This window comes from Passer montanus, unplaced genomic scaffold (assembly GCF_014805655.1).
Source record: "Passer montanus isolate IOZ18808 unplaced genomic scaffold, ASM1480565v1 scaffold180, whole genome shotgun sequence".
Classification (NCBI taxonomy): Eukaryota; Metazoa; Chordata; class Aves; order Passeriformes; family Passeridae; genus Passer; species Passer montanus.
In genome coordinates, this window is record NW_024365382.1 from 462,780 (window position 1) to 490,775 (window position 27,996).

General features: G+C 42.1%; 1 protein-coding gene across 1 annotated transcript; it reads right to left on the minus strand.

Moving 5' to 3' along the window:
• Positions 1–324: 324 nt before the first annotated feature.
• Positions 325–27,769, minus strand: CYYR1 (cysteine and tyrosine rich 1). The gene is made up of 4 exons (XM_039705643.1): positions 27,229–27,769; positions 24,832–24,937; positions 4,727–4,884; positions 325–793 (listed from the first exon to the last, which is right to left on the minus strand). The coding sequence occupies exons 1-4, from the start codon at positions 27,767–27,769 to the stop codon at positions 660–662; spliced, it is 939 nt and encodes a 312-aa protein (XP_039561577.1). The 3' UTR covers positions 325–659.
• Positions 27,770–27,996: the final 227 nt, after the last annotated feature.

A 27,996-nucleotide genomic window follows, 5' to 3' on the forward strand; every position in this document is an offset into this window, starting at 1 on the left:
AGGCACTTAAAAAATCCACACTTGGCCAAAAATAACACCCATAATTTTTTAATTATTAGAAAATTCTACCAGCACTTCTCCTTGTAACATGATTATCAGACATACAATCAATCTGTAACAGATTATCAGACCAATGTGCACAGTGATCATTGGGTATTATCAGCTGGGAGTATAAACAGAAAGCAGTTTCAATATTTCTTGTTGCTTATTCCCCTTGTTCCAAGGAAAGGCACAGCGGTTACCTCAAGACAACAGTTGATGCTTCCCTCCAGAAAAAGCCCCAGCACCCTCTTGTGCTTTTGAAACAGTTTGAAACAGTTTGAAACAGTTTGTTGAACTGTTTGCACCACTTGCACATTCCTACGTGGGAAAACCCCCACCCCCAAGTGCTGCAGGTGAAGCTGAGAACTGGTGTCAAGCACTACTCATCAGACACTGACTTTTAGGAACTGTTTCTTTGGTCACATGTTGTTTAATCATGAAACGTGATGGTCCAGAGTGGAGAGTATTTTATTCATCCTGAGCCTTGGCAATCTTTCCACACCTGGCCACATGTGTTGATGCAAAACCCAATCGTATTTGTCCCTGAGCCAAGAGCATTGTCCCAGCAGTGCTGGCTGTTTCAAGAGGCAGTCAATATCCATGTGGAGCCATGTTAATTATTTCCCTGAATATCCAGGGTATGGAGGAGGTGGGGGATACTGTATCACAGTCTGTGGGGCTGGAGTGTAACGTGGAGGTAGGTCAGCTGGGCACTCCATTTCATATTCATAAGTGTATGGTGGTGGAGCCACTGAAATGGGAGAAAAAAGAACACAGAGTTAAAAAACTGTTTTTCAGACGCAGACTTCAAGTATTTTCTTGCTGATATCCAGACTTGCATGCAACTGATATAAAACCTCCTGGCAATTCATTCATTGAATTATGAATTATTGCTGCCATTATACAGTCAATTTATATCAATGTGAGTCATTGTTTATTGCCCTTTACCTCATTTCTTAGCTGTGTGCCTATCAACAGGCTGTGCCAGTAACAGTGCTTGAATGCCTGTATGGCAGATGGTACCAGGTGAATGTGGTAGAGCTAAACATTTTCAGGGGAGAAAGGCTGAGTTTATCAGATTCATTCCCTTCCACCTCCTCCTTCAGCAGCAACAGGGATTTATGTCATGTCAAAATGATGGCAGTCAGGGTTCTTGATCTCCACAGACACCTCAAACACCCTCTGGAACTCCAGTGCCACACAACGGCAAGCACAGCAGCATCACACTTCCCAGGGCAAGACATCTTAGCACTGCTTGGGCTGAGGAAGAACAAAGCTTTCACCTTGTTCACACCAGTGGGAACATCTGAGGAAAGCCCAGCATTCATAAACTGGATTAGGCATTTAGGAGGCAACGAAAATATTCAGAAGTAGCTAAAAACTTTTTCTCAGTTACTTCTAATACCTTTAAAGAAAAAGGATTCATTCACTGACAAAAAAGACAGTGAATGCTGCAGAATGATAGCACGTAAGAACTAAAGGCTCTGTATCAGCATCCAAATAGAGTATCCTCTACAAATTTTAAGGTCCAGAGTCTGCTCATGACTCCATTTATGTCATCACGGATCCTTTCCTGTCCCCTCTGTAGATGTCTCAGGCAGACTGGCAACAAAACAGTACTAGCAAAGAGTGGAAACAGAAACCTAGGATGTTTGTGATGCGGGGAAAAGACTCAAATCCCACCGTGCCATGAAAAGCATGCTCTGCTCTCTTGAACACCACGCTGCTGCTGTGGCTGAGGCAGAAGCAAGAGCATCCTCACACGTGCTGTTCCTGTCCAAAACAGGTAATGGCAGGGGCAGTGCTGGCCACAAGCCATGCAGCCAAACCAGGTCAGTCATTATTCCAGAAGTGTTCATGACAGCAGGGAACACAGAAAACATTTCCAAGCTTCCCCATGCTCCAAAACCTGCTGCTGCTGAAACTGATGCTGGAACTAGAGGCCTTGAGGTGTAGAGTGAAACTGCCTAGAGACTGAGAGATAAGGGTTTGTCATTGCAGGAGCAGACTTGGGGAGGAAAAGGTTACAGGCCTGGAGTTTTCATTTTGCTCTTGTTTTTACAGCTTGCAGCAACTATTCATTTTTGAAGTAGCTCTTTAGCAATTCATGGTTGACAATATTGCCATTTTCTTTCATACTCATCTCTGTACACAAAATAATGTTGAAATTATGAGGATGATTACAGATGCTTTCAATCTAACTGGAACCTAATGCTGTGAGGGAGAAAACAGACATTAGAGCTGGTATAATAAAGGAGTACACAAAAAGTATTGCATAGCTTGTTGATAAGTATGTATAATGCACCTGAGGTTTGCTGCAACCTTTGCAACAGGAAGGAATATAAAAGTAGGGATCTCTAGGGGTGGGATGACAAGACTTCATGCATGGAACACTTCTGCATTTTATTACAATGAACTCCCAAAGTTATCCCAAGGCAATTGCTCCTGAATTTGTAATTAACAATGTCACTGAATTGTATAAACACCATTATGCTGCATCCCAGGTCTGCTTTTCTCTTCAACAATGTGGCCATTTTCATATGGTAGATGTGGAATCGAGGCAAATGTGCCTTGCAGACCCCAGCTGGCTTGGTGCCACCTCCTTTGGTGCTCCTAGAGTGGTGACAAGTGTGGTGCAGTGGGTGACTCTACACCAAGCTGGCTCATACAAAGCCAGCTTGGTGTAGAGTCACCAAAGCCGTATGCACCAGCTCACACTCACTTTGGACACAACTGCACTGCCCCAGAGGCACAAGGGGTCCCTACTGTCCCCTGGGATGCTGCAGACCCTGTGACATCTCTGGCTTAGACCCTGTGCCTTCCTGCTGCTGCCTGCACCTAAAAAAAAAAATTGCATCAAAACAATTTTAACTCACAGAGAAGCCTGCACTGAGCACGTCCAACACTTGGTTAACTTTGACTGAGGCACAAACAGGTCCCTCAGCACCTGGGACTGGGGAGGTAGAACTGGATGATCTCTAAGTCCACCCCAACCCAAGGCATTCTATGATTTTATAACCATTGCCCAAATGTGTATTCCAAATTTCAGTTCAGGCATGATGCCAGATGGATGCAGAGGTCGAGCACTGCATCCTAGCCTGCAGTCCCTCCTGGGACATGCAGTGCAGAACACCCTGCAGACATGCCCATGTGCTTTTGTGGAAGTCACCTGGGATCCTGCAGCACCCAGCAGAGCTTGTGAACTCTGAGCAAAATCCAGTCAGCTCAGGTTGCATTAGACTCCGCATCCCAACTCAAAGCCTTTGCACTATGGTCCACAGACCTCATTGTCCAGGTTTTCCCCATTCTGTGACATGCCTGGCCTCCATTATACTGGACAATGTGAAGGAGCCAGCTGCACATGAACAAGAACAAATACAAAAACCAGAACACTAAAGAAGAACAACTGATCTATTGCCAGAGAGCCTCTGGCACAGGGAGACAGTTTGCTCTGTAAAATGCAGCACTGCCCTGAGCAAGGACTTGACACACTCCTGCAGGCACCACGAGCCACCCATCTGTGAAGTGTGTCTCCTTAGCCCACTTAGCAGCTGGATAAACCCTCCCAGACAGAGCTGTGCTGCCAGACACTGCACACTGAGCTGTCCTGCCTCTCCCAGCAGGAGCTGTGCTGTTCCCCTCCAGACTGAGAAGAGCCTCCTGCTGTAGTCACATTCCCCATTTACTTTGTGTCAGAGACTGAAATAGTTCATGCCTCAAACATTGATATAAAAGAGTTTTGCCCATTATAACAAAAACTGTAAAAAGAAGCTATAACCAAAGAAGCCTCCCTGAAGACACCTGACTGGAACTTTAGACTGTAAGTTAAACCACCTAGATAAGATGCTATTGTTCAATCATCTCAGGCCTAGGGAAAATCAAACAAGGCTGAGGGAATGTATCCATGAGAAAACCAAACCCAGCAGAGATTCTTCTCTGGCTGAGTTTGGCATGGGGGAGACCACAGCCCACAGAAGCCAGGTTTCCCCTCCCCTGAAACGAGGAGGGGCAGGAGGTTTTGGGTGTAACCTCTGGTCAGAAGCAGTGAACACCCATCCTCCCTTACTAAAACCAGCCCAGCTGTGGAACCCCCAACCCCACAGGCCACATCCATGGGACATTCACATGAGAGGCAGCTGAGGGAGTGTCATAATCCATCAAAGACCCCCCTCACCAAAGTGCCACCAGAGTCATTCCTGAAGCCTTGCACCACAGGACTGCAATGAAGTGATGCAATGAACCCAGAGTCTGTTGCAAGGGACAATGGCAAACTCCTCCTGCCCCAGGGAGGTGCCTGAGTTTTCCTACCTAGCCTGAGCCATATTAGCCCTTGTATTCTATACTTTTCAGGGGAACCATCACCACCAAGAAGACCAGCTGGAGAGGATCAATGGAACATCGTTGGGATCCACAGAGTGGTGATATTTTCCTTATTCTGTCTCTGTCATCTACCTTTCTGTCTCCCCACCTATCTTCTATTTCTTTCTCTCTCTCTCTCTCTCATTGTCAAACAAAACCCATACTACTGTCACAGGCATATGGTCTCGTTGCATCTTAATTTGGGCAGAGGCATTTCTAAGAATTTTAATAATCAGATCAGGAGTGTGGAGCTGCAGCTATCCAAGGATAACAGTCCTGCCGTGACCACAGGCACCCTTGCAGGGCTGTCACTCTGCTTCCTCACCTGGGTACGTGTTGATGGTGTTGATGTGTGTGGCTCGGATGACCCCTACTCGAGTCTCACGGTTGCTCTTCATGCACATGCAGACACAGATGGCAATCCCAGCAATCACTCCCATTATAAATACTATGCCGAAAACAATTCCAGCTATTGCTGTGCCTCTGCAAGGGGAATGGAAACATGCAGTCAGACTCAGACAGATAATGCTTACAAAACAGAATTATTTTCTCAAGAGCAGCCTCTATGTGAGAAAAAAAACATATTAATTAATGAAAATGCCTCAAATTTTGGTCCATCAAGGCATGTGAATAGAAAAAAATGAAAGACATCTGAAAAGAAAATGAGAAATTCTTTCAAACTCACCTTTGCAATTGTGCCAGATCACTCTTCTGATTTACCATATACTAAATTCTCCCATTCCAAGGGCCATCTAAATTTATCTATTTTTAAACAGTATGAGGAATAATTCCTTCCTTTTTCCCTCATCACATAAGATCTTTTTCTGAAAGGCATTGGTATGATTTTCTTTTGAAACGAAAGCCTAAGCTATCCCCAGCAATATATTTCAGAAACATCCATGTGCATGACACACTTTCACAGAATATTGTCATTGTTTTATTCTAGGTCCTTCTGCTGTGCTTCTGAGCCCACAGATTTAAGGACAGCATCCTCTTCTCAAGGATGAGCAGCATAAAGCAAAGCAACACCCACCCTTTCACACATCTGCTGCTTCAGCCAGCACACATATTTGATGCTTAAACAATTTCTTTTAAAATGATCCAGAGAAAGAATCTAACTCAGCTCCCAAAATAATGAATCAAAATTTCATTGAAATTTTAATATAGAGAAAGGAAAGAAAGCCTTATTGCATTCACACATTGGTGAAAAACCTTGAAAAACTTCAAAAAAACCCTCACTAAGAGACACTGAAGAGCTTCCAATAATACTGAGAGCAAAATCAGCCTTTTTGATGAACCCTACTTCACTCAGGTTAGTCGTCAGCTACAGGCAGTTAAGCATGTTACATGAAAGATGGTATTTATAGCCTACCCTTTCATGAAAAAAGCCCAGTGACTTGACAGAAATATTCTTACTCTGTGCATCTCTTCATCTTTCAGCAAAGACTTAAAATTGCAACCTTGCTGGCAACCTTTCTACTCAATATTTTAATCAATCCAAATTGATAGTTTGACAGCATGAATAAGCCTCACTAGGAATTATTGCAATGCAGAGAATACAACAGGCACTGCAATACCACAGATATTAAGAGTAGTCTAAACCACAGTTTAGATTCCCCACAGAAGCATGGGAAAACATAGCAGGCCTGTTTTTCAAAATGCTGATAGTCTGCTTGCTTAAAAAAACTCAGCAAGAGTCAGGATGGACTCAATACTTGAAAACGAGACCTTCTGTTTGGGAACCTAAATATGAATATAAGAGTTTATGTTTAGGCCCCAGCTATTCAGGAACCTGGCCATGATTTGCAGTACAATCACTTAATTGTACAGCATAAGTAAACACAGAACATATGGTGTTGTAATAAATATACTGCCAGAGAGCGAAATTGTTTTCTGCTGTTCTGTAGCAATGAATGAAGAGTGTGCAGGGAGAACAAATCTGTTAATGTTTTGCAGAATATATGAAGACCTAATTAACAAAAGCCTAGCTCATGACAGCAAACACCTGGCTGTAAAACCAGTAGCTCAAAATGGCGATGAGGTCAAGTGCTTTGTATTAACCACCATGAGTATCTGAGAAACACAACCACTGTAACTGGCATCTAAGAAAAAAGAAGTCTTTTCCTTTCAAAGCTGATTTTGGAAGATGTGACCAACATTATCACTACCTCGAGAGAAACTGTCATAGGAGGGTGAGATATAAGAGATATAAAACCCAACGCCGTTCTATCAGAAGCCAACCTATTTCCTGGCTGCAATACCTTATAAATAATTTTCAGCCTACTATCTTTTGCCATACAATGCTGCAAATACTTCTAACACCAATCACCTATTATTTACCTCATGTGGTCTTGCTACAATGCATCTTTCAAAATTCTAATTCTCAAAAATATCAAGTCTTTTTGCAAGGCCATTGCTTGAAACTTGTATCTAGTTCAATCTCTCTCTCAACAATGTCATTTCTATTCCATGGCCTTTCTAAGCCAGCAGACCTTATCTCAGAGTTTGCTTACAAATGTACAAGACTGTGTCAGCTTTCAGTCAGGTTTTGAGAATCCTTTACAAATCCATTTCTCACATCTCCCCCTCTTTCCTGAACTGTAAAAACTTTTTTGATGGTCTTGTTCATCATTTGCTGCACACAATGAAGTACACAAGGCACTATTACTAATATAGCTACTATAACAATCAATACATATAAACCTATTTTGCAAAATTGCATCCTTCAAACAAATTGTCTAACCAGGATCCATAGTCTGTTTTATTTTGATTTGCCAAATCTTTCAGCTTTTGAAACTGTTTATGGATGAATTCTGAATGACAGCAAACACCTGGCTGTAAAACACAACACAATCCTTCAAATTCTTCACAATCATGTCCATGTGCCAGTAAGAGAAAGTCACACAACAAAATCCTTCAAATTCTTCACAATCATGTCCATGCAGTAAGAGAAAATCAATGGTGGCTCCATTTTGTAAGGTTGCACGTCTACCAGCACTAAAATCTGTCATCACATCACTTTGGGAGTGATACAATGGAAGTAGCATTGATTTCTTTGCTCAACCAACACCCCAATCAGTCCAATTGTTTCAATACTACAGCTGAGGCAAGTTGAGGTAAAAGCAAACCTGATGCAACTTGTTTTGCAGGGCTCCAGGGTTTAAAATTGCTATTACAGTTTTCTTCATAATGATAGGCAGATCTTCATCCTCTACGTTTTTCTTGATGGCTTTTTTAACACTAGGTGCTATCACAGTGAGGTGTCCGATGCTACATGGGCCACCTTTAATTTTTGAGGGAATGCCCTGCCAGGCTCTATCTCAACAAATGAGCCAATATCCTTCTGGCAATTTCCATGGGAATTTGTCAATAAAATAGTCTTACCCATAGGAGGCACAGCAGTGGTACAATTGCACCAAAAACTTGAGGTTCTGCACACAGGATGATGGGGAGTAACATTTAATTGTGGCTCTCCCTGATACTGAAACTCAGCACAAAATTCCATTGCCCAAGAACCAAGAATTTCTAATTCTTGAGGTTCAAAGGGTTTTTAAGAAGATCAGGGTCCCAATTTGTCTCACTGGCAACTGCATGTGAATAGTTTTTGTGGTTAGGCATTGGCCACTCCTTGGTTGGCAGTGGCACACTGACCAAACAGGTCAGAAAGGGTTTGTCTGGGCTTGAGTTGGTCAAACGTATGGTGTCTGAACCTGCTGACTTGGCTAAAGCAACCCAAACATTTGTTTTTGGTTTATCTACAGGCATATATGCACTGCAAAAGCAAGCAAGCAAAGCTATCAAGCACCAATATATTGCTTGATCTAACTTCGTGTTTTTGTTCAGCCACTCTTGGCTAAAGGCTTGTCTATGTATTTCAATTTTCATGTAAATATTTTGGTACATTCGGCTTTTGTGTCCTACCAAATCTGTCCAGGGACTGGCCAACTATAAGGCACTAAACTGTCTTGTTTACACTCACTTCTGAAAATTTGGGTATCTTTGGTTTCTTTTTAACACAATGGACACCATGCTTTTGCCAAAAGAGTTCTATGATACCAATGATTTTTTGAGTATTAACATTGATGTAAAACCCAAGATTTGCAGTTTTTGCAGGTTGGGCAGGGGACATTAGACATGAACTGTAATCTCTCTGTGCAGTTCATGTCTGCATGCTCATTTCCCTGCTTGTGGAATTGTCAGTGTGCTCTTGTGTGTGATATGGCCTCATGTTCTTTGCTGGAATCCACTTACATCCTGCACCTGTGGAAACACAAGCAAACCCTTTGCCCCAGGTTATTAAATGAAATGGACCTTCAATTTGTCCTGTCTCAGGGGTTCTAATTAAAACTGGAGGATTTTCTTTCAGTTTTGCCTTTTTTGTGTTATTTGAAAATGTCTAAAAATTGGTGGATTGGGTTCTGCAAATGAGCTATTTAAAAAAATTAAAAACATATACAGCTTCACTCAACCTCATCTGAGGGGTGGCTTGGACCATTTCCCCCTTTTGGTGGTCTGAAATGTGTTTTAGAGTGTGATGTGTCGTTTCAATAATTGCTTGACTTGTGGGAGAGTAGGGAATTCCAAAAGTGATGAACACATCCATTGATTAAAAATGTGGCAAATTTGTAGTTGTGTATGCTGGCCATTGTCTGTTTTTATTTCTTGGGGCATGCCTAATGAAGCAAAAGCTTGTAGAACATGTCGACAAGCATGATTAGCTGTTTCTCCTGAGTTGACAGAAGCAAAAACTGCAGCTGAAAAAGTGTCTACTGACACATGAATATTGTTTAATTTCCCGAAAGATGGGTATTTGGTGATAGCTGTTTGCTGCAGTTGCAGGCTTTGCAACCCTCATGGGTCGACAGCTGTAGAAACAGGAGGTTGTACAAGCTGACAATTAGGGCAAGCACCAATAATGGCTTTTGCTTGACCCTTGGAGATGCAAAACATTCACCCAAGTGCTTGTGCATCTTGATGGAAAAAGGCATGACTCAGTTTTGCTTGTTCACAAATGTTTGGCAAAGTGTTTGAAACAACCATCATCAGTTTGTCTGTTCTTGCATTTCCTTCTGTCGTGAATCCTGGAAGCAAGGAATGAGCCATGACATGAAAGACAAAATATTGGTTAGGTCTGTATTACAAAAGGCACAAAAGCCAACAATATAGGGCATCATTTGTAACATCCTTCAAAACTGATCCTTCTATTGTTTTAACAATATTAGCAACATAAGATGAATCTGAAATTAAAAAGGTTCAGAAAAAAACTGAAATGCCCTAACTACTGCAGCCAATTCAACAATCTGAGGAGAGCCTTCTACTGTTTGAACACCTGACTCCCACATTTGGTTGCTTGATTTTGCCATACTATTACTGATTTATGTGTTTTACCTGATCCATCAGTGAAGAGTTATAGCACTTAAAGGCTCTTCACTTAGCATGGGTTTTTCTCTAAAACTTAATTTTGCTTGCAACAATTTGTGGCCTGGGTAATGAATAGAAAAAACACCTGAATAATTTAACAATGCAATTTGTAAATCTTCTGAATTTTGAAAAGCCCAATCAAGGTAATAGCTTTTCACAGGTAAATAAATAATTACAAAATCTTGGCCTGCCATAGTTAGCAATCTTGTTCTGGCTCCAATTATGATTTGAGCTGTCATCCCCATGATTGTAAAAATTGTTTTTTGAGACCTATAAGGAAGAAAAACCCAGTCTATGGTTAATAAAGGATCTTTTTCAGAAGTGCCCTACTGAAATATAAGACCACAAAGTTGCATTTTTTCTCCTAACTGCAAGAAAAAAGGGCTTTTATGGAGCACAATGGTGTGTTTGTCTTTTTTTGGAAAGCTTCAGTGACTCTGTCAAGGGCTTTCTGAGTTTCACGTGTTAAAGTTCTAGGAGATCTGATGTCACAGTCTCCTCTCAATAAGTTCAAAAGTGGGGCAAGTTCATCATTAGTGACTCCCAAAACAGGTCTGATCCAATTAATTTCCCCTAAAAGCTGTTGTAAATCTTACAAGGTTTTGACACTTGTTCAGAGCTATATTTTCTGGCTTGATCACTTGTTCTGTCAGCCTCCATCCTAAATATTTCCAGGGTGGGATTTCTAGTATTTTTAATGTAAAAATTTCCAATTCAGCATTTTTCACATCATGATGCTGTGATGACGCTGTCTCAAGTCTGTTCCTTTTTTTTTTTTTTTTGAGTTGGAGCTGCAATGAGTAAATCATCCATGTAATATAAAATCCTTGACCGTGGGTGTTTTTGTCAGGCTGGAGACAAAGCTTGTGCCACAGAATCTTGACATATTGTTGGAGAATCTTTCATTCCTTATGGTAAAACTGTCTAGTGACATCATTGCAGTGGTTCTCCTCTATTGATGGCTGGAACTGAAAAGGCAAATCAAGGAGCATCTTCTGGATGCAGTCAGATGTTGAAAAAACAGTCTTTTAAGTCGATGACATCATCTTGGAATCACTGAAAGAGAAGGAAGTCCAGGTTGCAGGGGTCCCATGTCTTCTATCACTTTGCTGATCTTTCTCAGGTTGTGGAGTAATCTCCAGGAATCAGAAGTTTTCTTGTGAATGACAAACACTGGGCAATTCCAAGGACTATTTGTGGGCTTGATGTGACCTTTTCATAATTGTTCATTTACTGGTTTTTTGAGGGCATTTTGTTTTTTCTCTGCTAGAGGCCAGTAACTTACCCAAACAAGGATGTCAGTTTTCCATAACTTCAGAGTGGCAGAGTGCTTCCATCAAAAACTCACCTCTAGTTTGTTCCCCACTGGGACACTACAACTCTCCCCCATACTGTGATGGGTCTATGCACCACGAAGGGACAGACGATCGCTGTCTTCCCTTCAGAATCTGTAACATTAATCATGAATTCTCTTTGCAGACACAGTGTGACTCCTCTAATTCCTGTAAAAGCACCCACAGGTGCCACTAGATTCCAATTACTAGGCCAAAACACATGAGAAATTACAGTGACATCTGCACCAGTGTCCATCATGCCTGTAATGTTAATATTTTTACCACGATGTGTTAGACTGCAAGCCAGCAGTGGCCATTCACTGCTGACACTTTCTACCCAAAGGACATCAGGAGCCGGGCTAAAGCTCTCAAGCAGCATTTCTCTGTATGCAGCTTGCTTAGTTAAAAGCAGAGTCTCTCTATTAATATCTTGCTTAGCTGTAGTTATTGGCAATGCAATAGCTATTAGTGGTTTTGATTGAATTACCACTGGAGCACTATAAGCAAGAGCTAAAACCATCAACTCCTCGTTACAATTTACTGAAACAACAGCTGGAAAAACTGAAAATCCAAGAATTATGTTCCTGCCTTTGCCTATCATTAAAAAGTCTTGTCTCTGTTGTGAAGTACCAGTAACTCCTGTGCGTATAAATTAATAGCAAAAGTCTTTTAAAAAGTATAATAATTTAGAATTTGCCAGCTCACACTGTGCCTCTGGGGGTAGTAAGTTGGGATTGCTTGGGAGATGACTGGTGATTTCACAAATTGCATCTGTTTTGGGTTGCCTAAGTTTTCTTGTGATTGAGCTGCCATTATTTGTTTCAATCATGTGGTGGTGCTGTGCACTCTTTTTGAATTTTCCCGACAGAGGCTTCCTGTCTATGTCAAATTTGGAGTGACAGCAGTTCGCATAATGCCTCCCTTTTTTGCATCAAGGGCAAGTATTAGGTAATTTTGCATTTTTCATTGCCTCATAACAGTCCTTTTTCAAATGGCAAGGCTTTTCCACAGTTAAAACACGGCCCTTTAATGGGCTCCAGCTGTAAAGCAGTGAGGGTTTTCTCAATAGTTTTTGTCTGAGCCTCAATGGCTCATATATCTCCCAGCGAATCTTGGGATTGCACAAGTTGCTCCTCCAGTGCCATAGCTTGTATGGCTGCACTGTGCTGTGGACTGTCCAGCTTGCTGCAAGCAGAGGGCATTTGTGGCACAGCTGGTGGCTGGTTTGGTATAGTTTAAATGATATGTCTGCATTCAGGATTCAATGGGATTGGCTGAGGTCCTCTGTCTGAGTTTGAATCCATCCTATCATTATCATACCCAGGGACTTGTTTACTTCTATTCTTTAATGAGCTAGGCTGGTTGAATTGGTGTCTCTTATGGGAAATTTATCTGTGCAGCTAGAGACCAGCTGAAGCTGTCCCAGTTAGTAACTCTCATCGTAGTTTGGTCAGACAAAACAATCCTTCCAGGCCTGAGAACCAAGGTTATCATCACAGCCTCTGGCCTGAAAAGTGTAGACAAAAGCAAATTGGGGAGAGCAAACTGGAGGAATGTGACTTAACGACCTGAAGCTGTAATTGGACAATTAACCCCTGATTTGAAAACAGACCAAACTTATATCTGCCTGAAAATCTCGTGACTGTCATCCATCTTGGGTGTAGGCTGTGGGAATCCTTAAAATCAGAGGTAAATTGTATTTTAAGGCTTACAGGCAGGTGTTGTATTCAAAATAAGCAAGCATTGTTTTAACTGAAGGTACAAGTGCTTACAGTGGTTAGATAAATCTACTGTCAGTATGCCTTTGCTTTATGTGATTAGTTAAAAAACTTTTAAAGTGAGTTGTAACACTGAGTTTTTTGGCTGCTGCTGAGGACATGAGCTGCTGGCATCCTCCCATTTCCTAACCAAGTAATGAGACTGATGCTGGGAAATAAACAGCTCAAGGTGTGTTCCACAGCAGTCCTGTCTCATTTGTGATTTTTTATGTAAACCTGTGGTGGGCTCTGCAAGGATCCTGCACATCACTGGAAAAGCATCCATGGAGTATAAACAAATTGGAGGCTTCAGCTCCTCTCGCACCTTCTGGAAAGACCAGCAATGCTCCTATTAATTTTAATGGAATGTTGTGTGGAGACCAGCATGGTGAGGGAGGGAGCACAGGGACCCACTTGCTGATGTAGTGTCAGGGCTGTTTCCAATTCCCTGGTGGCAACACCTGCACGTGGAAAACAGATTTGATTGCAAGGAGCCAAGCCATTTCCAGTTCTACAAAGCTAAACACACATGGCTTGAGCTTTGCAGAAACTGGAATTCATGGTCCTTTCCTAACTCTTAGTATTGCTTCAGCTGGACTCTTTCATTGACATTAATGAGTGATAAATCACTCCTGAAGCAAAATCTTATTGACTTTTCTTCCTTTTTTTTTTTTTTTAAGTTATTGGGAAGATAGAGGAGAGAATTTTGCCATTTAATGTACCAAAGGAGAGGAAAATTGTAACCAAAAATCCTTTTGACAACAAGACCTAAGTGAAAATAACACTGAATAAAACAAAGGAATAAAATATCTGAATATGAACAAATAACACTACCTTAAGGACCAGAAAAATGCCTTTTGACCTTTTCATAAATCTGATTCTGAGAATATAAACTTTTCCACAAAAATGCATCAATTAAATGAATTTATTAAATTTCAGCTCAGATTAGAAGATTTTACTGCTTTTAGAATTCTATGTGTTAGACAAATAAAAAATATTTAGAGGTTTTTTTGACATTGAATAATCTGGAGTGGTTCTTGGATGTTCTGGCAGAAAAAGTCTGAATTAGAACAGTAAAAACCTAACATCATAACTTATTTTATTCCATTTGAAAATCATAAAATATGTGCATTGCTTGAACAACCATGCAATAGCTTTTTAAAACTGCAGTGCTAGCTAGAAACGTATATTTTGAGTCTAAATAAATCTATCTGATCTTTGAATTACCCAGCAAAGGGATTTTTCCCTCATATCGTCATATGAAAATAATAAGACACTGAGAGTTTAATTTTAGAAATTCTAAAGCAGATTAAATGAAAAAAAAAAGTTTTTCATCTTTTCTTTTTCTAATGTATTTTAATACTCAAATCTTACCCCTGTGATAGCAATAAAAGAGCCTCTTAAGCATTCTCTTCTGTCAGATTTACAGCACAAATTCCATTTTTCTTTCCCACTCTCTCTTCCCAGGTGCTGTGTCAGAGCTTACAAGGGGCACAAAGACCCACTGAGACTAAGCCAGAGGACATTCTGATTCTAAATCACCATTTGCAAAAACCTACAATGAACTTGAAAGTATTAACATAAGTCTTTGCAGGATTCAAACCTTATTATGAAACATAAGCAAATTACGGTTTTAGCGTATTACGGTTTTAGTGGAATATCCTCATTAAGCATGCATGAAATGCCATTTACAAATGGAAAAGGTGTTAAGTGCTTGGGTATATGAATCATTTTATGCTTCTGGAGAAGAGGACTATGAGTCAGAACACTAAAAAAAACTGGAAAATTAAACTATAGTTAGAGAAACATGCTGTGGCTCTTACAGGTTCCATAAAATGATGGAAGTTGCTTTATCTGAATGCAGCTATGCTGAGGGTGCAGAAGTCATCAGACAGTAAAGACGTGCACATACACAGTAAGTAATGTTGAGCTAGGCTTGACCTCCTCCACCTCAGCTGATCACTGGGGTCTGGAGAAGAGCCAGGTCCTGATGAGTCTGCAATAACTTCCCTGGCAAATGCACGACATCCTGGCTCATCCACCTGCATGGCCCAGGTGCAGGACAGAGAACCCCACGCCGTGGGGTAAAGCAAACAGAGGATCCAGTCCCTTCCTCCCCTTTCCCAGGAGATGGGACACTCCTTACTCCTGCAGAGCTGTGCAGAAGAGGCACGCCCTGCACCCTGGTTCCTCCATCACAGTTTTGGTGACATGTTACCTTCCTTTTTGTGCTAATGAGATAAAGCAAAAAAGAAACGCTTTGCTCCCTCCTTGTTGGAGCACAAGGAAGCCTGGCAGAAGGCTCTTCCATGCTGTCATTATCACATCTGACAGTAGTTAAACACAACAGGAACATCAAAGTACAACCAACCTCCACCTGTCCTTTGCCATCCTGTGTGCTCCAGTAAGTCCATGCACTTTACCAGAGCTGGTGTTTCTCACGGGAAGAAACAATAGGACTCACAAGCCAGAAGACCTATCCTAGAAAATATCTCTGGTAGCAAAACCAGATGGAGTGACATTTTGACAGAATGATCTATAAACACAACATTTTGTGAAGTTTCTCTTGAGGTAAATCCTTCTGTTATATCACAACCTGTTACTTGCCACCATTTTGCAACAGCATGGAGAAAGTGACTGAATGCTGTTACATGGTTTGCAAAATATTCAAAACATCAAAAGCATCCATGACCACTAAACAACATATTAATGTCATTTTCATTAAGATATATGCTCAGAATGTCCAAATTTTTCCCCACAAGGATCACAGTCCATTATACTCACTTCAGAAAAACGTGCAACTGTTGGAAAGAGCAGACAGGTTGGTCAACAGCGCATTCAAGTAACACAAAGAGATGTTTACCCAGGAAAGCAGGCAATTCTTTTCCTTCTATGTATGTGCAAACCACATACCCCACTGATTAAACGAGGGTTATACTTTTGAAACAAGAAATATACTTAAATGTACACAGGTAACTAATACAGTGAATGGGAATCACAGAATGTGATGAGTTGGAAGGGATCCATCAGGATCATCAAGTCCAATTCCTGGCCCTGCACAGGACACCCCAAGAATCACATGTGATACATACAATGGATATACACTCTGCCATATAGCAGCTCCCCAAAACAAATCCAGTCCGCAATCCATCACTTAGAGAAGGGATGGAAAAAGTTATTTCCCAATTTCATATCAAAATGAAGGATCAATTTAAAAAATACAAGAATTAGCAGACTTTCAGAAAAAGCTTGTGAAAGAAAAGATTCTTGATGATCAGAAAAGTATGGCTCTGGAAGAGCATTCCAGTAGATGCAGCAGGGGTGAGCTACTAAGAACTGTGAACCTTGAGCTTGGCACATTTATGGGCTGCCTGTGATAGTGCACTGACCTACCAGTGCAACACAAGCAAAAGCTCTGAATTCAGAGCTAAGCTGCAGTAGGTATGAAAAAAAAATACACAGACATCAAAAGGACTCATGTCTCTCTGAGTCAGTGCTAAGTCACCAAAGCTCAGGGAAAGCTCTGGGTGCAGGGAAATGAAACAAAGAGCTCCTAGTAAGAAAAGAAAGGGCTGTGCAGTCAAGGCAGGAGATTCTAAAATGTAACAAGATTTCTAAAATATAACAAGTAGCAGAAGCATAGTAGTTTTGCAGAAAAAAAAATGATACAAGTGCTTGTTTTAGGAAAAAAAAAAGCTGATGTTGTTCTTAGGGAGCAACATTATATATTATTGGTATATTATTGGTTAGCAGTTATTGGAACATTTATACTGTTGGCTATCCAGACTCATCTATTCTAGCCTGATAGTAAAAATATTATAAAAGGTATGGCTGATGTTGCTCTTAGGGAGCAACATCCTATATTATTGGTATATTATTGGTTAGCTATTAGTTATTGGAACATTTATACTGTTGGTTATCCAGACTCATCTATTCTAGCCTGATAGTAAAAATATTATAAAAGGTATGTACACTTTTAATAAATGTTTCCTGACACACCACATTTGGGGACTGTGCCTCATATGTTGAATCTGGGCTCACAGACTGAGAGCGGGATTAGCAGACTCCATTCAAAACGTCTCTAAATTTAATTTTTTTTCTTTATTTTTCAAAGCAACTGCATTAATCAGCTAGTCCCATAGAAAACACAGGAACACTCTTGTCTTAAGCAAGTATTTACTCCAGTACAGACATTTTTGTCCCATCAGGACCAATGGAGATGAGATAGTACCCTTAGACTGGTCTCATGGGATAGGAGTGGCATTTTTGGTGGTACCGGAAGCATGTCACACATCAGGCAACTCAATGAGATTAACTGGACTGTGCAGCAAATTTTCTGAGGTACGAAGCAGAATTACACTTTCCCACTTTGGGGAGGGCAAGTGGTAAATGAAAGAACAGAGTGATGTGAAGCAAAAAGGCAAATGGTACAATAAATACACAAATAGTACAAGAACTAGAAAGTAAAAAAGGGGACTCTAAAAGCAAGTACACTGAAGAACCAAAGAGGCTAATATAAGAAAGAATTAATTGGTCCTCTCTGTGCTGCTGAAGATTTCTCCTTGTGCTTCTCAAACTTCAACACCTAGTCACACTCGAAAGCCAAGCTGAATGCAAATGTCCTGATTCAACAAAACACTTCATCACTAAGAGCGGAACATGTTTAAATGTGGCATGGGGTCTCCAGCACTATCTTGGGGTGCTTTTCTATTCCCTTATCATCTGCTATTTGCCAAAAAAAGGTTGCTATAGCTTTAAGGTTGGTCCAGGGGAAGAAGGGAGCCTTGGGGCTCTTGCACAGGCTTTTTCAAAGCCTCACTCCCCAGGTGATTCTGGTGCAGTGAGGACGGTGGTTACTTTAGTGCTTAGCTAGTTTAGGCAAGAAGTTGGGTTTTTCTTCCTTTCCTTGGCCTTGGAGACTATGGCAGCAATCCTTCCATGGCCTTTGTTTGGGGTTTTTTTTTACCCTGAACTGTTTGGTCTGATTTGGTCCAAGGCCAGCGGGAACTATCAACTGTACCTTTGTTTGGATTTTCTTTTTATATATGTTATCACAGAGGCATTACCAACATCTCTCATTGGTCCAGTTTTGGCCAGTGTCATGTCCATCTTCAGAGCCATCAGGGTTTGCCTCTGCTGGACATGGTGGAAGCGTTCAACACCTTCTCAAAAACGCCACCTCTGTGGCCATTCTGCTACCAAAACCTGGCCATGAAAAATCAATCTAAGAGGAAACACTGATTCTAGAGTGATGTTCTCCTAAACTTGACTCTAAACTGAGACAAGCACTTATGGGGGGCAAGGAAAGCAGGAAAAGAAAATGTAGTAGTAGTATGTTGGACTTGGCAGAAGCAGCAGAACACCCTGAGTCTTCTGGGTTTTAATGTCACGCTCCGCTAATGCTAGTGGGAGTTGTGATGGTTCATTAACTGATCTCAGAGTGCAAAAACAACACAGAGGGGATTTCAGTATTAATCAAAACAAATGTACCTTTTATTGAGTGCCCACAGCAAATGTGATAGAAGGATTAGAAAGGAGATAAAGGATAGTGGAGGAGAGGGAAAGATGGGGGGGAGTATAGGTACCAACAGAGAGACAAAATCCTCGTGGTCCGGCCAATAGATCTGTATTGTCACATCGGGGAGAATCTGAAAGTCTTTGGTTAACTCAGGGGTCTTTCATAGTCCTCTGCTGGGAGGGGAACAGGTACAGGACAGTGGAGAGTAAGTCCATTGAGAGAAAGAATGGACAGTCCAGTTCTGAAACAGGACAAACCAGTCCCAGCAGTGAGCGGGACCTATTGTTTCAGGACTGGTTTCTGTGGGAAACCAGGCTTGGTCCAGTGAACACACCTGCAAGCAACACTTGGCAAACATTCTGCTTCAATCAGGCCAGTACCTGTGTCAGAATTTTAAGGCTCTCAGTCTCAGTCCTTGGGGGGGGGCTTCAATCTCCATCCTTGACAATGGTCGTGAGGCAGATGAGGAAAACTTCAGACCATCTCTTACATGGGTGTTCAGTGCAGAGCAGGTTTAAATAGTTCCAAGGAAAAGAAAAACCACAGTGCAGGGAACTTCTCTGCCTCAGCTAGCTAAAAGCTAACTAAAAGCAAAGGAGAGCTCTCTCTTGCTGTCTGTGTTGCAGACATCACAGTCCAGGAGAAGGATGCAGGGCAGCAAGTGCAGTTTCTGATAAACTGTGTTTATTCTCTCACCCCCTTGGCTCTCAGAACCATGCAAAACTTTTTTCTGGGCTAAACAGACAAAAGTGCAAAATTCATTTCTGGGCAGACAAATGGGGATGCAAGCATCATAAAGTCACCCTAGGACAATAGTGAACATTCCAAACAGACTGGAAATTTGGGACAGGCACACTTTAGGAATAGGACAGCAATGTGGGGGTGATAGCAGTCAGCTCCAGACACCTGACAGAAGAGCATGCAGAATGCCATCCATGGTTTTGTCACCTGGCACACACATATCCCCGCCACAGAATGAGATCCCATTATGGGAAGCCACATATAAATATATGTGACAAAGACACATCCGGGCAGAGACTGAAAAAAGACTGATGAAGAATAGGAACACCAGCTGAGTAAGGTGCCAGCTGTATTAATGAGCAAATAAGTCACTTGCATTATGAGGAATTATAATCATTGCACAAGAGCAAAGTACCACCAGGAACACTAAAAAAAAATTTAAGACTTCAAAAGAATGGAGGAAAGCAAAACGTTATTCTGTAAAATGAAGAAACTAGAGAAAACAGGGAAAACTATGAAGGTGTTTCATCAGTTCGATTTTTAAACTTCTTGGACAATTGGATCTAATGGACAGCCTACACTTTGAGTGGTTTTCTTTGCAGTTTTGCTATTACACACTTCAGCTACATTTGTCTGTCTGAACAAAAAATCCATGATTTATCAGTCATGGCAAGGCATTTTTACCTGTTTCCAATGGCACCCTCTTGTCAACAGCACTGAATAGAAGGTAAAGTCAATACAAAACCCATAGAGAAAGAGAATACAATGACTGGTGTAGATGGATTAATGGAGTCATTTAAGGGATGCATTTCTTAAAGGCTCTTACACATTTCTTATGACTTGCCATCTTGTTAGTAATGAAGTTATGTGATCTTCTAGCTACTTAATTATTGTAATGCTTCTATAGTTGGGTTTTGATAAGGAGTTATTTAATAATCACTTTTTTCACATTCTATTTCTACCCTCCTTTATCACATAGATAATTAAAAAGAAAAAGATGTACCGCTTCTCTTTTTCTGATCAGAGAAATCATGTGGATAAAGTAACACACATGCCTTCATGTTTTCTAAGCTCTTCATTTCAAACAACAAACATCTGTTTAGACACTGAAGGTTATGCTAAACTCATTACCAGATTACGTGTAGTATGAAGAAAGACCCTATTATAAACAGCAACTTTTGAAATGCAGAGAAACAGATAAATTAAATCCTTCCATTTCAAAAGAGCAATTTAATGAAGTTCTTTTTCCTATTTTTCTCCCTTCAGAAATAAGGTTCAGGAGATTTCAGAGGAAAAGGTTTTCATTAGTAATGAGTATCTTAGCAGAAAGCTCACAGATTTAAAGCACAGAGTTCCTTTGTTCCTGTTTAATTGTCAAAGGGGACAGTGATGTTTTGATTTTGCCTTTTCCTCATTTATTAATTGCACAGAGAACTTTCATTTAGCATATTTAGTTCCTTACAGAATCAAACTCAACAAAATCAAAATGTAAATCCTGCTCAAGCTGTGACAGCTCAGACTACTGGCAAGCAGTTAAGTCTGAGTTTAAATTCATATCCAACACAGAAGTCATGATCACATAATCTGCTTTTCCTAGCCTTATAGCTGTGCTGGATTTCCACAGAGGAACACCAAGGCTGCATTTTGGATTGCCTTTGACTGACAATCCAGTCAAAGGCATCATGCTTCTGCTCAGCCTCAGTGGACATGGGCAGAGAAAGAGATGATCTCTTTTCCAGATTTCTAAAGAGCTTCACATCTTTTTAATTAATCATCACCACCATCACCACACGTGTGACAACATTCACAATACAGAAAACAGATTCTTCTTTCTTCTCAGAGGGCAAAAAGTTATTTTGGATCCCCAGCTGGCTTGAGAGAATGTAAGTCTATGAAAGTTGATAATTATTAACCCAGATATTTGCCAGCCAAGGATCTCCCTTTGAGAGTTTCAAAATAATTTCTCCTCTCCATAGCATTCAAATGACTCTTACTGTACTTTGTCCATGTAAAACTATAGTGAGTCAAAGAAGACATAATTTCTCCAACTCTTATAGCGCTGTACCAAGGAGATAACCACACTGCAACCCAGCACAGACTGAACCAAGGAGAAGTGTGAGGAGCAGGGCAGATGGGCTGTGAAGAACTGACCATACCCACATTCCCCACTCCCTGTGCCACTCAGAGTGGGGAAGAAGAGGAAATGGGGATGGAGGAGTGAAATTGAGCCTGGGATAAAGCCTGAGGGAGGAGGGGAGGGAAGGGGAGAGTTTTAGTCTTTATTTCTCACCCTCCAACTCTATATTTAGTTGGCAATACATCGAATAAACTTTCTCCTGGTCAAGCCTATTTTGCCTATCAGAGTTTCAGCCTTTCCAGTAACACATTTATAGCCATCCAGGCTCTGTTCCATATGCTCATTCAGGAAGACTCTTCTAATCAGAAGTCAAGCAAAATGGAAAAAATAATTACTGAACTGGGCCTTCAGCAGACCTCTGGCATAGTATCAAAGTCCCAGAGCCAGAGGCATGAAATGTGAACTGCCAGGTAAATTTAGTTTTACATACTGTCCCAAAGTGCTTTAATCATGGGAAATTTTGAACGTTACCATTAATGAAGAGGAAAACAATTTTATTTTAAGCAGAGTCCCATATAACTGCCATGCAGACACAGAACTATTCGCAACCCATTTGTTGCTACACATATTTACTGTGGGAATTTACTATTCACTATGAAATCCAGAGGCTACGTCTCTATATTCCTAACTCTTAAAATGTCAGTTGTATCCTTTGGTGCACTCCTCCTCCATTCCCACTCTCAATATTGCCATATCAAATTCATCAGCTTAAGGAACATTGTTACCTTGAGGAATAGCAGTCAGCTGCTTTTCCCAAAGGTACCATTGGATATAAAGTACTCCACGTCAAATGCCACACTTAAGACAGGCTACACACACCTTTTTCCTCAGTTTTGAAGGCCAAAATATGCACACAATTTTTATGCTAAATGTGTTCTCTGCCTCTTTTCCTCCCATTGTCTGCCTGCCTTCCTTCCTGGCTGCATTGTACATCCTCTAGACTTAAAAAAAAAAGCCCAAAAGCCACCCAAAACCTCACCTCTTCCAATATAGATTAGGTTCATGCAGATAACACATTAATTAAAAAGGCTGTTGCATCCTTAGTGTCACTAGTAAGATTTTTCCCCCTTCCCTCTCACAAACATTTCACTATGTGTAATGAGATTATAGTTCTCTCAAGTAGTTTTTTTTCTTCAAGTTACTTTTGAAGTCCTTGCAATCAGGTGTTTTGTTTCCTTTTGTGTTGTTTTTCTAAATAAAAGCTGTCTTCGAGTAAGACATTTCTGAAGACAAAGTTTATGAAGAAATTTTGCCATGTAATGTAGCATGCCAGCTTTCTTCTGTTTATGCCAATATTCCAGTTCACTCCCCTCAAAGACTTACCCAGGGAAATACAGACAAATCACATGGGCTGAATATTTTATCAATGGATTTTCTTAAATCTGGTGGGCCAAATCCATATATAAGTCCTCTCATTGCCACTGAACATTCAGCTGGCCCATCAGTATTTGTTTGAAAGAACTGATGGACTATTTGTCCTCTTTCCTACATTATTAATCTAAAATTTGGGATTGTTTCACACCAACTCAGAGCTGCTGGCCACAAAGTATTGTGGAAGAGCAAAGGCAGCACCCAGAACCACCCCCAACAGCATGCTGATGCTGAACTGATTTTTGCCTTTTTTCTTTTAGATTTTTTTATAAACATTTTTATAAACAAAGTTAATTACCTATGTAGAGAAGGGAGGATTTGAGAAAGATATTAACTGGGGGAATTACCTCACCAATTATAATTAGTGATTCTTGTTAGATATGCTAATGTGCAAAACCTATAAAACCATTTGCTAATGTGCAAAACCATTATGCTGTGTGTGCATCTTCAGCATTTTCCACCTGGTGAATTGTGCACCTAAGAACAACAACCATCTTGAATACATGCTTTGTCATTTCCAGATGAATGAAGGATTCTGGTGTTCTACCATAATTTTATTTACTTAAGCCCAGGAAGCATGTAATCTGTTTTAAAAACTGTGGATCAATTCTATATTAAAATACCATCACTCTGCCTACTCCTTCAAAGTGCTATAAAATATACTGATGGGAACACTGGAATATTCTCCAGGTACCATGGCTGAAACAAAACTTGCATCAGAGGAGTCTTTCTAAAAAAAAGCAATTACCACCTTCCCACTCAGTCTTCCCCAAGTACCAGGCAGTCCATATGCCATGTCATTTTTATCTTCTCTGGTTTTAGTCAAGAATATAAACCTGTGATAGATGAGTAATGCAATGATCGACTCTCACAATTAACAGACAAATATCATGTATATAGGTTAAGAAAAGTTTTATAGATTTACAGTTATGTTTTACCCCCTCGTGTTGTTATCAAGAGACAGCCAGGGCTGGGACATCTGGGTTGGCTTGTCACTGTAGTTACTTCTGACCTCCAGTCAGGATTTGAGGAAGTGATCTCCACCACTGGACAGAAAAGAAAGGGTCATTGGACAGAACTTTGGGAGGGACTAAAGGGTTGAAAGGTGAAACCTCCATTGTGTGAGCAAGCACATGGTGGGAAAATCCTTTGCTCCCAGTGCAGTAACATATTCTCTATTCAGTCTTCTGTTGTATTTTTTATAAGGTTTAATAAACCTTTCTAAAATTATTAAAAGTGAGTAGCCATTTCTCACAAACGAAAAACAAGTCACAGACTGTATGCTAAAGTCTAAGGAAATTACTAGTGTAATTGATGCAACAGAAAATAAGATGCCCTATCATGAAGACCCACATTTTATGTTACATTTAGGTTTGCCCTTGCACATGAATTTACAACTTGTGAGATGTGACTTTAGTTAAGGCCAGAGTCAGGTCTATTAGCAGATAAGATTCTCTTCTTCCTCACTGATGCAAACAGCTGCACTAGAGCCTATGTTTTTTAATAACAGTTTATTCCTGTATTTTTCTTTAGATAGAAAATATTTGTAACCACTTCATTTCATCTGCCCTGTTTTTTAAAGCACTGTGAAACATGCTATTCATACAACATTGTTAAAGGATCAGATTAGTCTCACCTAGAATCTGTTCAATAAATTGCACCAACAGCCAAAACACTATTTAACAAAAACAAACCAGTAAATAAAAGTGCAAATTAAAAGAAAGTACTCAAAGCAATATGAATTTCAAATCCAAGTAATTTGAATTACTACTCAATCACTATCAACTCAGTGTGAGAAACCATTTCAACAAAACACACAAGATTTCTATTCACAGATCTTTTCAGCTTGAGCTTGAAACAAAGTTCTCACTATCTCTATAGTTTAGATCCAGAAATTATATTACTGTACACAAACTAAGGACAGAACCCACAATTTTAGCAAGCTTTCTGGTATGTTTCAAAAATTCATGTAACATGAGACCTCAAAGGAATACCAGAGATTGTTACCAGCAAGGAAAAAAACAAACCAAACTGAAACAAAAAAACCCAAACCCTGCCTCAGTTTATTGCCAAAACATAGTTTTGCCAAAGCAAATTTACATGGACTTCATGAACACAGCACCCCTTTTTTTTAAGTGCAAATATACTCACGAAAAGACATTCCCAATGTAGGCATAATATGAACAGCAGTAGGGAGTAGTCCCATCACAGCAGTAAGCCTTGCAGTCATTATCACACTGAGCCAAACAATCTTCTGCTGAATAAAAATAACACTCATGATGTCCAACATCAAAACCTTGTACAGCACAGCTCTGAAGAAAATGCAGTCTAACAGTTTCATACAATCACAGCACTGCCCCTGAGGTGCAATCTGACTCTGTAATCCTAAAGGCAGCCCATTCCCACTCATTCTGCATTTCAGACTTAGGTGCTTTCCATATGGGTATTCTGTAGCCAGCCATGTAATTTCCTCCTTATACTTAATCCTTTAAAGTTAAAAAGAACATTTTGAAATGCCAAGACACCAGAGACCAACTTTTTCCACCCCAGCAAGGAGTCCAGAAGAAACCTGACTCTGGGCTGCCTGTCTTGTGGACCTGGAGGGTGGCAGGAGGGAAGGAAGTTGTCTGAGAACAGGCTATTTCTCCCAGTCCCAGCTGGGGCTCCCTCATCCCTTGCCACCTGGCAGCAGCTGCCCTCACTGTGCTCCAACACCAGGGCCATGGCATGGCAGTGCCTGGCACAGGGGCCAGCAGGGCTCTCTCTGCCCCACTGAGGGCACTTGAAGCCACGAGTGATGCCAGCCACAATGCTCTGCTGGAAAAGCAATCTGTGAAACGACAATAAGAGAGCTCTTTACAATTAAGAAACGCAGAAGAGCATGTATCTTTTTCTTCCTATGAGAAGCTATTTTAGCAGTATCTACTTCTTGTGCTGCCATGACATTTAGTGTTTTCAAAGCCCTTAGTCAGGTTACCCCAAGAAGATAACACTGTACTGCCACTGCACTGTAAAAACATTCTTGGGGATCACCATCCCCACGTTTCAAGCTGCAGCCTGGATAAATTCAGAGAGACTCCGTGTACCATACACCATCACCCTTGGTGACCTATTTGGTCACATACTGCAGTGGCAGAGACTTGAAATCAAAGATGCCAAACCATGCTTCTGCATTCCCAATGCACTATAGCTCCCCTTTCCCAGGCTGCAACTCACCAGAGAGGTTCTAATTCTCCCACTGCCATTACTGCCTTTCATCTGTGCTGACCCTTTTGGTTGGCGTGCTGGGATCCGGGCAACCCTACCTCATCCCAGCTTCTGCCATGCTCCCGTTCCTGCCCCAAGTAGGTGAAAGTTCCCACCTTGCACTGAGACCCCTTTGCTCACTGACTCACGCTGCTGACCCATCTCACAGCCTGACTGCTCACAGGATTTTAGCAGCTCAGCTCTCTGAACCTGCTCACACTTGGTCTCTACCAAAATTAGAGAAGCCCTCGCTTGGTGAAAATGAGCATTAAGCAAGGGGTGTGCAACACAGCACATGGGTCAGCCTGGGCAGACGCACCCTAACCCTGTGAGATGACTCCTGGATTAAAGAAACACATGAAAAAAACAGGACAATCAACTCATCGTTCTGTCAACCAGCCCCGCCAACCAGCGAACCAGGGCAGCCAGCAGGACATCCGTCTCCAGAAGGAGAACAGCAGGCCATGGGGAGTACAGGCACTTCCATAGGAAGCAGCAATACAGGATGACTGACACATGGGACACCCCATACCAAGGCTTTGGCAGGGCTGCCATCTCAGGACACCCCATACCAAGGCACACCCCTGTGCCAGCAGCTCCAGGCTTTTGCAATGTCACCTCTTTTTTGGCGTGCGTACTGGTGGCTCCAGCTGTGCCATGCCAGAACACCTCCAGGCTCTGCCCTGGCGGGAGAGCACCAAGGTGCCTTCACCCTGCACATCACAGGTCTATCCTCCATGGGTGGGTTCACAGTGGATCATGGAACGGGTCAGGTGGGAGGGGACCACAGTGGATCATCTGGTCCAACCTGACTGCTCAAGCTGGATCATCCTAGAGCATGTGGCACGGCATTGCATCCAGACGGTTCCTGAGTATCTCTATTCAGGGAGACTCCACAACCACTCGGGGCCATCTGTTCCAGTGTGCGGACATCCTCACAGCAAAGTTCTTCCTCATGATCAGGTGTAACTCCCTGGGCATCAACTTCTGCACGCTGCCCACCCCCTCCACTGCTCAATACCGCCGAGCCTCTGCTCCATCCTCTCGGCACACCGCCTTCAGACATTTCTACACGAGGTCCTCTCTCAGTCCTGTCTTCCCGAGGTTTACCCTCCCTGCAGCCAGAGAGGGGCTCCCTCACCCCACACCCTGCCCGGGAGCGCTCTGCTGGAACACCCCGGGGAGCCCCTTCCCAATCCGCATGCCAATTCAATCGCCGGATTCAATCAGCTTCCACATCGGACCCAAACCGCCGGCCCCGCTCACACCCGCTGCCCGCAGCTTCGCGCCCGCCCCGCTGACCTGCCAGGAGGAGGAGGAGGAGGAAAGGGGGAAACAATGCCCCCCAGGCCGGGCACCGCTCCATGCCGGCTGCGTGCGCGGAGCCACCGTCCGCCTCATGGCGGGGGCGGGCCAGAGTGAGAAGGAGGGGAGGAGGGCAGGCGGGATCCGGGATCCAGGCGGGGCTCCTTGTCCCCTGTGGCCGCCTCCGAGCGGGGCCGCAGCCCGCGGAGTGGCGGCGGGCTTTGCTCTTCGCCATACTCCCCGCTGCCTTTGTGCTCCCCGCCGCCTCTGTGCTGCCCGGCGGGCTGCGAGAAGCGGCGCAGGTCTTGTTCGCCTTGGTCTTGCGGTCTTCGAGGGGGCTCCTGCCGTGGTTAAAGTCGAGATTGTCTTTAAAGAGGGATTGAAACTGTGATAGTTTGTAAACTGAGATCAGAGCCAGGGCCCGTTTGTAAGGCGGGCGAGCGGCGGTGCAGGGTGAAGCTGGTGCCGGGCCGGGCTGGGAGCACTCGGCTGCCGTGGGGCCCCGGCGTGTTCCCAAACCCCAGACGGGCTTGTCCATACTGCCCAGCAATAAAATGTTCCGTGACCAGGCCAGAACAATGCTCTTGAGTGATTTATGCTCTCAGGATTGATTTTTGATAACTATTTAAATGCTGCCATAACTCTCCCCCTGTAAAAATTTCCACAGATGGGGCCCAGAGGCCAAAGTGATTTGCTTTGTGGTCTCACAAAGCAGAAGGGTTAGCTCTGACTTTGCACGAAGAGCTGCAGGTCGAAGAATGCACT